General features: G+C 38.6%; 1 protein-coding gene across 5 annotated transcripts in view; it reads left to right on the top strand.

Moving 5' to 3' along the window:
• Window positions 1–14,104, top strand: part of IFT74 (intraflagellar transport 74) — a 96,967-nt gene that overhangs the window by 52,606 nt on the left and 30,257 nt on the right. For all 5 annotated transcript variants that reach the window (XR_006338577.1, XM_043890975.1, XM_043890974.1 and 2 more), the window contains one exon: window positions 983–1,062. Coding sequence is in view for 4 of the 5 variants with exons in the window: in XM_043890975.1 (XP_043746910.1) it covers window positions 983–1,062 (80 nt within the window). In the remaining variant the exon portion in view is untranslated. The remainder of the gene's footprint in view (window positions 1–982; window positions 1,063–14,104) is intronic.

The raw sequence follows: 14,104 nt of genomic DNA, 5'->3' as shown, positions 1-14,104 counted from the left end.
TTTTCTCCATATGCCTTTGATCTTTCTCAGCATCAGGGCCTTTTCCAGTGAGTCTGCTCTTCACGTCAGGCGGCCGGAGTACTGGAGTTTTAGGTTCCGCATAAGTTCTTCCAAAGAATATTCAGGATTGATTTCCCTTAGGGTTGACTGGTTGAATCTCCTTGCAGTCCAGGGGACTCCCAAGAGTCTTCTCTGGCACCACAATTCAAAAACATCAGTTCTTTGGTGCTCAACCTATTTTATGGTCCATGGTCCAACTCATATTTGTACATGACTACTGGAAAAATCATAGCTTTGACTATACGGACCTTTGTCAGCTAAGTGACATCTCTGCTTTTTAATGCGCTCTCTAGGTTTGTCACAGCTTTCCTTCCAAGGAGTAAACGTCTTTAAATTCCATGGCTGCAGTCACCATCTGCAGTGATTTTGGAGCCCAGGGAAAGAAAATCTGACAGTGCTTACATTTTTTTCCCCTTCTATTTGTCATGAAGTGATGGGAGCAGATGCTATGATCTTCGTTTTTTTTCTAATGACTACTATAGTTTTGTAATAAGTACAACTGCTTTTGTGAAAATTTTAACCCATATAATCTGCTCTCAATGGTAAATTTGCTGTTATTTTCCAACTTTTAAGACAAACTTGCTGACTTAGTTTAGTTTATACAAACCTACATAAAGAAGGTTGCTAAAGATTTTTTATTTTCTTAGTATCACAGGTAAAATTCAAAAGAACTTTGGGGAAGTGCCTGCTGTTGAAGTCAGGCAAGCTGACGTTCTCAGAATACACTTGTACTCTAAAGATGAATCATGAAAAAATATTTTTCTCTCAAAATTTATAGTATTGTCCTCAGAATAAAGCATATTTTTATCAATATTATTTCTGCAGATTAGAAAAGATTAAAGATTTTGTAATATCATCACTAAATGTTTTATTGATTGGCAAAATTATCTGCCATAGATTAATTAAATAATATTTTCAACAGGTTAACAGATATAAAAGAAAAAATAAATCAATTTAGTGAAGAAATTAGACAACTTGACATGGATTTAGAAGAACACCAAGGTAATTTTTTTATATTTTTATGATATATAATAATAGACTAAAAAATAGATACATAGCAGTATTTATATAGTACTAGGGTCTCAGAGACTCTTTGCCTGGGGTTTATTATTTAATTCTTTGTGATATCACTAAGTTTAACTGCTAAAGTGCTAAACTACTACAATAATAAATATAGTTAGTATTGAATTAAAGCCAGCTAAAAGCTTTTGTGTAATTAAAATGGTTGTATAATAACAAGAATTTATTCTGTTTTGCCAAGAAGTTTTTTTTTTTTTTTTAATCAAGTAAAATGGGTTAAAGTTGCTCACAGATTCTAAGTTATACTTCTTCTACATGGGCTAGAGTTGTGGGGGAGTGAAGATCAAGTCTTAAATGTCACAAAAGGTACAGGCAGTTATTCCCCAGAGGGCCCAGTAATGAGGTGGCAAATACTGATTATTCCAGTTCTCTGTCACCTTTCCCTAGCAGTGGCCTTTGAAGAGCCAAGGCAAGAACCAGAGCTCTTGGGGTGGAAATGCTGTGGTACGAATTTGGGAGCTACAGTGTGTGTGTGTTTGGGGGAAGACTTTGGGCATTACAGATTTCTAACCAACTTCTCTCTAATAAAGGGGGAATGTGGGTTGCTGTGGCACTTTAATCACATATTAACTGCAAACCAGTTAATATGTTAATTGGATTATCAACACGACTATATATTCTTAAGAGTTAGGTATGGTATTGTAAATAATATACCTAGTAGAGCAGAAGAGATTAAGAAGAAGTGGCAAAAATACACAGAACAACTATACAAAAAAGGTCTTAATGACCTGGATAAACATGATGATGTGATCACTCACCTAGAACTGGACATCCTGGAGTGTGAAGTCAAGTGGGCCTTCAAAAGCATTACTATTAACAAAGTTACTGGAAGTGATGGAGTTCCAGCTGAGCTATTTAAAATCCTAAAAGATGTTACTGTTCAAATGAAAGTGAAAGTCGCTCAGTCATGTCTGACTCTTTGCAACCCCATGGACTACACGGTCCACGGAATGCTCCAGACTAGAATACTGGAGTGGGTAGCCTTTCCCTTCTCCAGGGCATCTTCCCAACCCAGAGATCAAACCCAGGTCTCCCGCATTGCGGGTGGATTCTTTACCAGCTGAGCCACAAGGGAAGCCCATTACTGTTAAAGTGCTGCACTAAATATGTCAGCAAATTTGGAAAACTCAGAAGTGGCCACAGGACTGGAAAAGGTCAGTTTTCATTCCAGTCCCAAAGAAGGGCAGTGCCAAAGAATCTTAAACTGTACAATTAAGCATACAGTTGGGACTTCTGTGATAGCTCAGTTGGTAAAGAATCCACTTGCAGTGCAGGAGACGCCGGTTGGATTCCTGGGCTGGGAAGATCCGCTGGAGAAGGGATAGGCTACCCACTCCAGTATTCTTGGGCTTCCCTTGTGCCTCAGCTGGTAAAGAATCTGCCTGCAGTGCGGGAGACCTGGGTTCGATCCCTGGGCTGAAAAGATCCCCTGGAGAAGGGGAGGGCTGCCCACTCCAGATTTCTGGTCCAGAGAATTCCATGGGCTGTATAGTCCATGGAGTCGCAAAAAGTCAGACACGACTGAATGACTTCACTTTCACATTTTGTGCTCATTTCACATGCTAGCAAGGTTATGCTCAAATCTTCAAGGTAGACTTCAGCAGTACATGAACTGAGCTTCCAGATGTACAAGCTGGGTTTAGAAAAAGCAGAGGAACCAGAGATCAAATAGCCAACATCCGTTGGATCGTAGAGAAAGCAAGGGAATTCCAGAAAAATATCTACTTCTGCTTTATTGACTATGCTAAAGCCTTTGACTGTGTGGATCACAACAAATTGTGGAAAATTCTTCAAGAGATGGGAGTACCAGACCACCTTATCTGTCTCCTGAGAAACCTGTTTATGGGTCAAGAAGCACAGTTAGAACCAGACGTGGAACAACAGATTGATTCAAAATTGAAAAAGGAGTATGTCAAGGCTGTATATTATCACCCTGCTTATTTAACTCATATGCAGAGTGCATCATTCAAAATGCCACACTGAATGAATCACAAGCTGGAATCAAGATTGCTAGAAGAAATATCAACAATCTCAGATGTACAAATGATAGCACTCTAATGGCAGAAAGTGAAGAACTAAAGAGCCCCTTGATGAAAGGCTTGAAAGCCTTTCATCTTGATGAACTGATGAAAGAGAAGAGTGAAAAAGCTGGCTTGAAACTCAACATTCAAAAAATGAAGATCTTTGGCATCGAGCCCCAAATAAAAGGGTAAAAAGTGGAAGCAGTAGCATATTTTCTTTTCTTGGGCTCTAGAATCAACTGCAGATGGTGACTGCAGCCATGAAATTTAAAGATGCTTGCTCCTTTGAAGGAAAGCTGTGACAAACCCAGACAGCATATTAAAAAGCAGAGACATCACTTTTCCGACAAAGGTCCATATAATCAAAGCTGTGGCTTTTCCAGTAGTCATGTATGGATATGAAAGTTGGACTGTAAAGAAGGGTCAGCACCAAGGAATTGATGCTTTTGAATTGTGGTGCTGGAGAAGATTGTTGAGAGTCCCTTGGACTACAAGGAGTCCAAGGGACTCCTTGCACTGATTGATTTAGTCAGTCCTAAAGGAAATCAACCCTGGATATTCACTGGAAGAACTGATGTTAAAGCTGAAACTCTAATACTTTGGCCACCTGATGCAAAGAGCAGAAAAGACCTTGATGCTGAGAAAGTAAGAGGAGAAAGAGGGGATGCAAGGATGTTCCTTCATCCTTTGGAGGAGCAAAGCATGAGACGGTTAGATAGCGTCACTGACTCAATGGACATGAATCTGAGCAAACTTCTCCTCCTGCCATGCTGCAGTTCATGGAGTCTCAGAGTCGGCCAAGACTTAGCGACTGCAACAACAATAATGGCTGAAGAAACATTTATAGCAGGGGAAACGGGGGTACTTTTCCTAAATATTTTATTTCAACTTTAATGCAGTCTATTAGTTTTATTTATACTTTTTCTTGACTTATGAGTAATAGTGTTAGCGACTGTTGATTACTTATCTGGACTGGTTACTTTGTGATCTTTACAGAAACCCTTTGAAGCCTCGTTAACCTCTTTTATACTTGTTGAAGCTCAGAGAAATTACTCATATTCTCACAACTAATAACGGGTAGAGTCTAGATATATGCCAAGTTCTCTTTGGCCCCAAAGTCTTAGTTTTATTGCCCAAACCTAATCTTGGCTTTCTGATACGAAGTGCCATATTTGTGAAATGAAAATATTCTTGTGAAATGCTTACAGTCTTATTTATATGTGGCTACATGTCAATGAGATCTCTAAAAACAGACAGACTTTAAGCCCTGATTATTAGGAAAGTAAACTTATCTGAGCTTTCATTCTCTCATTTGCAAAATAAATATAATGGTCCTACCTCACTAAGGTTTATGAATATTAAATGGTACACATGGCAAGGTAGGTTCACTAAGGTCATGTTATTTTCTCTATTAAATTATTTTATTGCTTTTAATTTATATAGATCTAGTATTGCAGATTTCTGAGAAATTGGTAATGTTCTTGATTTCAGATACTTTATAGGATACATTTTAAATAATATTCCACCTTCTAAATTTAAATTTATTAATTGCTAGTTCTAAAAGTTCCTCTGTTCTTCTCCAGGGGATCTTCCCAACCCAGGGATTGAACCAGGTCTCCCGCATTGCAGGCAGACTCTTATACCATCTGAGCCATCAGGGAATCCCAGTTCTAAAATAAATAGAATGCTTTGAATTGTAGCTTCTTTTCTCCTTTTAGTTTTTGAACATTATTTTTCAAAAATTCTTTGTCCTTTCTTGCCATGCTGTGTGGCTTACAGTATCCAGTTCCTCAATCAGGGATCGAACCTGTCTCCCTTGCAGTGGAAGCACAGAGACGCAACCACTGGGCCACCAAGGGATTCCCTGTCCTTTTTGATTGATGTAGAAAGATGCAATCTGTAATGTAATAGTAGCAAAAAAGTATATATACATATGCTTTTTTATTTTATACACACACACACACACACACACGTGTCTCTGTGTGTACGTGCATGCTCAGTTGCTCAGTCATGTCCAACTCTTTGTGACCCCATGGACTATAGTCGGCCAGGCTTCTCTTTCCATAGAATTTCCAGGCAAGAATACTGGAGTTGGTTGCCATTTCCTACTAAGGAGATCTTCCCAACTGAGGGATCAAATCTGTGTTTCTGGTGTCTCCTGAATTGGCAGATGGACTCTTTACCACTGTGCCACCTGGGAAGCCCATATTTATATATGTAAATATAAGAATATATGTAATATATAAGTATTATGTGTTCATATATATATATGTGTGTATATATATATATATATATATTTATCAATGGATTAGTTTGCTGTTCTACTACTACCTTGTGATCATCCTTGAATATTGTGAACAGCATAGGGATTTTTGTTAGTTAAGGATCTCATTGTTTCTTGCCTGAACTACTGCGATAGTCTAACTGGTCTTTCCACCTCCATTCTTGCTTCCTCTCAGATTCATCCACCACAGTATGCCAGACTGACTTTGTGAAATGTGATTTTCTGTCATTCTCCTACTGAACAGTGGTTCTCAATGACCTACAAGATAAAATTTAAGAATCTTTGTATGGCATTCTAGTTCTTCCGTAATCTGGCCTGTACATTGTCAATCTCCTTTTCTATCTCTCGTCATCTCTATGCTTACATTCTAGTAATAATAATAATAATCTATTATACCAGTGGTACCTCACACCTCACCCCCTTTACCATATATCAAAGTATTGTTTCACCTTCAATCCTTTGTTCCTGTTATTTGTTCCCTTATTTTGAATGTTCTTTTCCCTGTTATTTATCTCCCTAACTTCTCATCTTTTAAGATCTAGCTCAGGTATCCTTTCATGTCCAGTGTAATTAACCCTGACTTCCCTCCCTGACCTGCTTCTGGGCTGGGCTAAGTGAATGGCCCCCTCTGTTATCAGAGCACATGGCATAAACGCATTGACCGTATGACTACCACTTTCTACTTAGATATTTGTCTTTCTCTTAGGCTGTGTGTCCTCCAGGACAGGGACTGCATCTTGTTTCCTCTTTCATCAACACAGTGCCTGGGAAAATAAGCGTTCCATAAATCTTTGTGGAATGAATCAAACAGTCCTTATTTTATTTAAATATTTTAAAATTATTATTAATTTTTTGCCACACCTTGCAGATTGTAGGATTTGAGTTCCCCAACCAAGGATTGAACCCCAGCCTGCCACAGTGAGAGCACAGAGTCCTAACCACTGGACCACGAGGGAATTTTCAGTCCTGTATTTTAGAAGGGAAAGATTTGTAGAGTCAATTAAAGGTGATAATTGGCCTCTAGTCACTTCTTTGGGCCCTGCAGTTCTCTTTTAAGAAGTTAATCTTTTTTTCCTTCTGCACTGGGTCATCATTACCGTGTGTGGGCTCTCTGTAATTGCAGCAAGTGGGGCTATGCTCTAGTTGTGGCATGGGGCCTTCTCCTTGTGGTGGCTTCTCTTTTTGTTGGCTGTGGGCTCTGGGTACGAGAGTTTATGTAGCTGTGATGCACAGGCTCAGTTGCTCTGCAGCATATGGCATCTTCCCAGATCAGGGATCGAACCTATGTCCCCTGCATTGGCAGGTAGATTCTTTTTTTTTTTTTGGCAGGTAGATTCTTAACCACTGGACCACCAGGGAAGTCTGGCCCTCTAGTTCTGAAGATATACGAATACACTCTTATACGCAGAGAGAGCTTGATTAATTAGCAACAGTTTTATTACCTTCTAGAGGATTCCTACCTTCGCAGTTTATGATTTTCAATAAAGAGGTGGATTCTATGTGTGCATTCTCAGGAGTCCCTTAGCTCAAGACTGTGGATAATCTGCTCCTTAAGATGTGGAGGATTATCAGGTTGACTCTCTGGTCCATACTCATCTCTGCCCCAGCTTCATTCCTTCTGACCCATTTTATTAATTTCTTAGATGTTACCTGGTTTCTTCCATGTATGGCATCTATATATAATCCAGCGTGGCTACCTTTTGCCTTGTAGGGGTTCTGGTTAAGATAGCATTTAAACCATAAATGTGTTTGTTCATGTCTGACTTTGTTAGTACTCCTCCAACCTTTTGATTTTCAAATAAACTTTTTAAAGGTTTGCATAATTCATTCTAAATATAAAGGCATCTTTTGATATTGGTTTAGGTATAGTTATGTTCTCTGCTAGGTATTAATGGTGGTCCTGTAATCCTACAGCTTCTTTAAATTCATCATTTTAGGCATTTTTAAGTCCTTAAAGTTATAATTTGCTTAAAGTTACATTGCCTGACTGTTTGAGACCCTATAGACTGTAGCCCGCCAGGCTACTCTGTCCATGGGATTTTCCAGGCAAGAATACTGGAGTGGGTTGCCATGCCCTCCTCCAGGGGATCTTTATTATTATTGTTTCCTTTCCTATATTCCTCATTGCCACGAGTTTGACCTTTAAAAATTCTTTTTACTGTCATTTTAGAGGAGTTTGGGGGTGGGGTGGGGCAAGGGGTTAGATATGCACATTCAACCTTTATAAAAAAATCACAAGTTATAAATTTATCCAGAATTTTTAATGAGTTTTAATCATCTTGAATGTTCTTCATTTTACTGGTTTGTGGGTGTGTATGTTTTGCCTCAAAAGACCATTCTCATGTGTTTTCATTAACTGTGCAATTATCAACCAGCATCTACAAGGATACCCATTCCCGCTTTTTAAAAATTTTCCTTAAACTAGTTCAAGTTATTTTAAAGACTCCAAATAACTTATTTTTTAATTGTATACTTTTTTTTTTTTTTTTAATTGTATACTTTTTAAATACAAATCTGGTATATACTATCATGGGGAAAATTTAAGCAGTACCAAAGTGTATAAAGTAAAAAGCCATCTCCTTTCTCTTCATACTCATCCTTTATTGCTTTTCTCCTCACACTCGTACTTCAGAGGTAATCATTGTTTATAGCATAGCCTTTTAGACTTTTTTTCTATACACAGCACACATATATATAATTGTATGTATATATTTTACGTATTTAATTAAGTGATACTATAAAGTTGTTCTGAGCTTGAGTCTTTTAACTTTGTGCTTACAAAAACTATTAGCTGTGATCATGTTGATATGGTTGTTAAATATCATTAGCTATATCCACATTGACATTTGTTGTTGTTGTTTAGTTGCCAAGTCGTGTCCAGCTCTTTGCAACCCCATGGTCTGTGGCCCGCCAGGCTCCTCTGTCCCTGGGATTTTCCAAGCAAGAGTACTAGAATGGGTTGCCGTTTCCTTCTCTAGGCGATCTTCCCAACTTAGGGATTGAACCCAGGTCTCCAGCACTGGCAGGAGGATTCTTTACTACTGAGCCTCCAAGGAAGCCCCTACATTGATTGACATTAGGTTGTTTCTAATTTTTCACTACCAAGAATAATGCTGCAGTAAATAACCTTGAAAATTTCCTCTTGATACATATATTTTTGTTAATTTGTTTATTTCTATAGGCTAAATTTCTAGAAGTGAAATTTTGAATAGAATGTTATTTATGTATACAGTTTTTATTATTTTTCAAAATTTCTTTCCAGAAAAGGTTGTACCATTTTATACAACCACCAGCAGTGTGTAAAGGTGTTTCCTCACCAGCTAGTTATTAGTTTTTGTCAGTCAAGATAATACATAACTCTCTGACAATTCAGTGTTCTCCAAGGCCTGAATCTGTATTACTATGATGATCCACAAGGTGGGGCTAATTTTCTAGACATCTACATACTCAGACTGGGCTTAAGGAACGCAGTTTACAAAGTACAGTCACAGTATCTCCCCAAGAAGGATTTTTGGACATCGTCACTAACTATAAATTATTCCTTCAATTTGAGAGTATGATATTTTCCCAGAGATTGATTAAACGAACTATCATGTGGTAATTGATACAGTATATCACAGACATCTAAATATCTAACAGCTCTAATGTGATAAATATGTGTCATAATAAAATGCTATAAGATTATAAGATTACTGTCTTAAATTTCAAATGAATTCATTTCAATTTACTCCATGATTTATATACCGCTTTCAAGAACAGTAAAGAAAAACAACCATTAAATGTCTAGTGAGTGCCCAAAAAAAAGAATAGTGAAAACATAAAATACAACCCTTTGGTTTATCTGTAGGCTACTTCTTCCTACTCATAGTTCCAAGGCCCAGGTTAGAAGCTTTTATTCTATGATTTTGTCATGTAAAATAGAATTTATGAAGACAGAATAGTTTTGTTTTAGAGCATAGGTTCTACAACCAGAATGCCAGGATTCAAATCTGGGCTGTTCTATTTTACTGGCTGATCTTAATGGTGCTATTTGACCTTCTATACCTTTGTTTCCTCGTCTTTAAAGGGAGATAATAACAGTACCTACCTTCCTCTTAGGGTTACTATGAGGATTAAATGAACAGTGTGTGAGTGTGTATGTGTATGACTCAGAATAGCATGCAGTTTTAAAATTGTGCATAAATGTTAGTTATTGGTTGGTAGTATTAATGCTATTAATTTATAAACTGAAACTTGAATAACTGTCATGGAGATTTTCTCAAAACATATTTGGAAAGAATTTTCCCATTAGTATTTTCTCTGGAACATACAGGATAACGTCTTCAGCTTACCATCTGGTATCTGAGATTTCAAATGACATCTTTATGCTGTTATTCTTTAGTTTCTCAATACACATTCAGTGAAGAATGAGTCATTTCTTGGTGTTCAATTTGGAGACTGGTTAAACTTATTCATTAGTATAGTGGTGTTATCTTCAGACCAGGCACATTAACATCATCTGAAACTTGTTAGAAATGAAACTTCCTGGATTCTACCCCAAAACTACTAAACATGAAACCTTGAGAATACGGTTTAGCAGTTTGTTTCAGCAAACCCTCCTGATGATTCTGATGCATGCTAAGGTTTGATAACCACTGCTTTAGGAAATAATTAAGAACTTAACATGGTTTTTAGTATACATGCCAAGGATTACTCATTAGACCATATGATTTTATTGACATTGCTCTGTTGAAACAAACTTTTTAAAATGGTCCTTTCTCTTTTCTTTAGAAATGGTGAGACTTTAGGCAATAATTTAACTTTTACATATTTAGAGGATTTTTATTGTATATATTTTAAATGCCATCTAGTAGATAGAATTACCAGGCTTTGTCTGCATAGCTGTAAAGAAACTTTCTTGGAAAAATTTAAAACATTTTGTAGAGAATGTACGATTGATAAATTGGGTGAAGCTTGAAAGTAAAAGAGGAGAGTGAAAAAGTTGGCTTAAAGTTCAACATTCAGAAAACGAAGATCATGGCATCCGGTCCCATCACTTCATGGCAAATAGATGGGGAAACAGTGGAAACAGTGACAGACTTTATTTTGGGGGGCTCCAAAATCACTGCAGATGGTGACTGCAGCCATGAAATTAAAAGACTCTTACTCCTTGGAAGAAAAGTTATGACCAACCTAGACAGCATGTTAAAAAGAAGAGATGTTACTTTGTCAACAGAGGCATGTCTAGACAAGGCTATGGTTTTTCCAGTAGTCATGTATGGATGTGAGAGTTGGACTATAATGAAAGCTGAGCGCCGAAGAATTGAAACTTTTGAACTGTGGTGTTGGAGAAGACTCTTGAGAGTCCCTTGGACAGCAAGGAGATCCAACCAGTCCATCCTAAAGGAAATCAGTCCTGAATGTTCATTGGAAGGACTGATGCTGAACCTGAAACTCCAATACTTTGGCCTCTTTATGCGAAGAACTGACTCGTTGGGAAAGACCCTGATGCTGGGAAAGATTAAAGGCGGGAGTAGAAGGGACGACAGAGGATGAAGTGGTTGGATGTCATCACCGACTCAGTGGACATGAGTTTGAGTAAACTCCGGGAATTGGTGATGGACAGGGAGGCCTGGCGTGCTGCAGTCCATGGGGTCGCCAAGAGTTGGACACAACTGAGTGACTTAACTGAACTGAACTGAAGCCAAAAGTTAGTTTAGAACAAACTTATATGTACTCATTTTAACCTACCAGTTTAGTAGTATTTGATATATTAGTTTCTTACTGCTATAGTGATACACAAAATGGTGAGAGATGATATAAAAAGATGAAGTTTAATAGGACTACAAAACTAATTAAAATTGAAGCAGGAGTTGGGGAGAAGGAAGTGCTGTAGCTTACTAAAATATGTGAAAATGTTAAAGGGGATTTAGATAACAGCTCAATGTGAATTCATGTGATATAGCCTCCAGAACAGCTGGAATCCTAATCCTTTTGCATTAACAAAAGATGAATATATAGACTATGAGAAGTGATAGTCTGCTTGGAATCCTGTTTCTTGGCATCATACTTTAAAAGGAATAAAGGATTGGAATTCACTAAGAGCAGAATGAACAGATGATAAGGGGGCTGAAACCATGCTAAATAAGGAACACTTGATGGTACTGAATATCGACAGTACTGGGAGGTTTAGCTTGCCTCAGAAGGATCCCAAGTGCTAGAAAGGAAAAAGTCCTCCCAGCAAAAGTCCTTCAGGGTTAATTTTTGCCCTTCTGCATTAATTTTATTTGCTCTCTGCTGCTTTTTCTCTAAAATCAGTAAGTCTGCTGACTTGGGGGCCTTGTGACCAGGGAGTCACTACCACATGCTTTGTTGTACACTGGAGAGAAGATTGGGGTAGCTACGTATTCTGGAAAATGGTGATCAGACCCTTCTCCAAGGTCACATCAAATACTCAGAGTTTGAGAGTAGCTCTGAAATAACGCTCATTTTATGAGTGTGTTCTTTCCCTCTCCTTTGGTCTCTTCATTAGACCCTTTTGCTGGCCTGCTTTTTTTACACCTCCAGTGTGATAGCCAATTAGCTTCCCTCATCTGTGCTCTTGTTCTCTTCTGTAATAGGAGATCTAAGGGCAGATACCTTTTTCCTGGGGTAAAACAAGCTCTGTGTTTTTCCCTACTTTAGGACTACCCATGTCTGCACTTTGCCTCTCATGAGAAGCGCAGATATTAACCCACCAACTGAGAAATTACAAAACAGAGAAGTTCACTAGGGCTCTGATCTCTTCTTTTTAGCTGCAATGATATGGGGGAGGAGGTTTTATGAAACTTGGGAATCTGCTAAGATATATAGGGGTTCTGTCTTATCTAATGCAGCTGACCAGCTGTATAGCCAGAGACATTGACCAGATATATCTTTCAGCTCCATCTTTTGGTAACTTGGAGCATGGGATTGAGGGGAGTAGGAGGTAGGAATCGCCCAGGTTTCTGACTTGCATGATGATGATGGTGAAGGGCTTTCAAACATAGTAGGGAATAGAGAGGGGTACAGACTTTGAGGGGGAAGACTGATGCATTTAACCGTGGAATGGCTCAGGAGTAAAGAATCTGCCTGCCAACACAGGAGACATGGGTTCAATCCCTGAGTTGCAAAGATCCTGAGGAGAAGGGCATGGCAACCCATTCCAGTATTCTTGCCTAAAGAATCCCATGGACAGAGGAGCCTGGCGGGCTATAGTCCATAGGGTTGCAAAGAGTTGGAAATGACTGAAGTGACTTAGCATGCATGCATACATGCTGTGTTAGGATGTCCTAAGACGTATCCACAAGAATATATCTAATAAATAATTGGATAAAACAATCTGAAAGTTAGGAAGAAGACAAATTAAAGAGTTCTTCAACCACAAGAATGAGTGGGATTTCTGTGGATATAATGTAGCCTCCAGTTCAGTTCAGTTGCTCATGTCCATGGACTGTAACATGCCCGGCCTCCCTGTCCAACACCAACTCCCGGAGTTTACTCAAACTCATGTCCATTGAGTCAGTGATGCCATCCAACCATCTCATCCTCTTGTCGTCCCCTTCTTCTCCTGCACTAAATCTTTCCCAGCATCAGGGTCTTTTCCAGTGAGTCAGTTCTTCATATCAGGTGGCCAAAGTATTAGAGTTTCAGCTTTAGTGTCAGTCCTTCCAATAAATATTCAGGACTGATCTCCTTTAGGATATACTGGTTGGATCTCCTTGCTGTCCAAGGGACTCTCAAGAGTCTTCTCCAACACCACAGTTCAAAAGCTTAAATTCTTCAGTGCTTAGTTAGCTTTCATTGTAGTCCAACTCTCACATCCATACATGACTACTAGAAAAACAATAGCCTTGACTAGATGGACCTTTGTTGATAAAGTAACATCTGTGCTTTTTAATATGCTGTGGAGATTGGTCATAACTTTTCTTCCAAGGAGCAAGCGTCTTTTAATTTCATGGCTGTAGTCACCATCTGCAGTGATTCTGGAGCCCAAAAAAATGAAGTCTGACACTGTTTCCACTGTTTCCCCATCTATTTGCCATGAAGTGATGGGACCAGATGCCATGATCTTAGTTTTCTGAATGTTGAGCTTTAAGCCAACGTTTTCACTCTCCTCTTTCACTTTCCTCAAGAGGCTTTTTAGTTCTTCTTCACTTTCTGCCATAACAGTGGTGTCATTTGCATATCTAAGATTATGGATATTTCTCCCGGCAGTCTTGATTCCAGCTTGTGCTTCATCCAGTCCAGCATTTCTCATGATGTACTCTGCATATAAGTTAAATAAGTAGGGTGACAATATATAGCTTTGATGTACTCCTTTCCCGATTTGGAACCAGTCTGTTGTTCCATGACCAGTTCTAACTGTTGCTTTTTGACCTGCATACAGATTTCTCAGGAGGCAGGTCAGGTGGTCTGGTAGTCCCGTCTCTTGAAGAATTTTGCACAGTTTGTTGTGAACCACACAGTCAAAGGCTTTGGCATTGTCAATAAAGCAGAAATAGATGTTTTTCTGGAACTCTCTTGCTTTTTTGACGATCCAACGGATGTTGGCCATTTGGTCTCTGGTTCCTCTGCCTTTTCTAAAACCAGCTTGAACATCTGGAAGTTCATGGTTCACATACTGTTGAAGCCTGGCTTGGAGAATTTTGAGTATTACCTT

Source organism: Cervus elaphus, chromosome 29 (assembly GCF_910594005.1).
Source record: "Cervus elaphus chromosome 29, mCerEla1.1, whole genome shotgun sequence".
In the NCBI taxonomy this organism is placed as follows: Eukaryota; Metazoa; Chordata; class Mammalia; order Artiodactyla; family Cervidae; genus Cervus; species Cervus elaphus.
The sequence above is the reverse complement of the archived record's forward strand: the minus strand, read 5'-3'. Positions and strand labels throughout refer to the sequence as shown.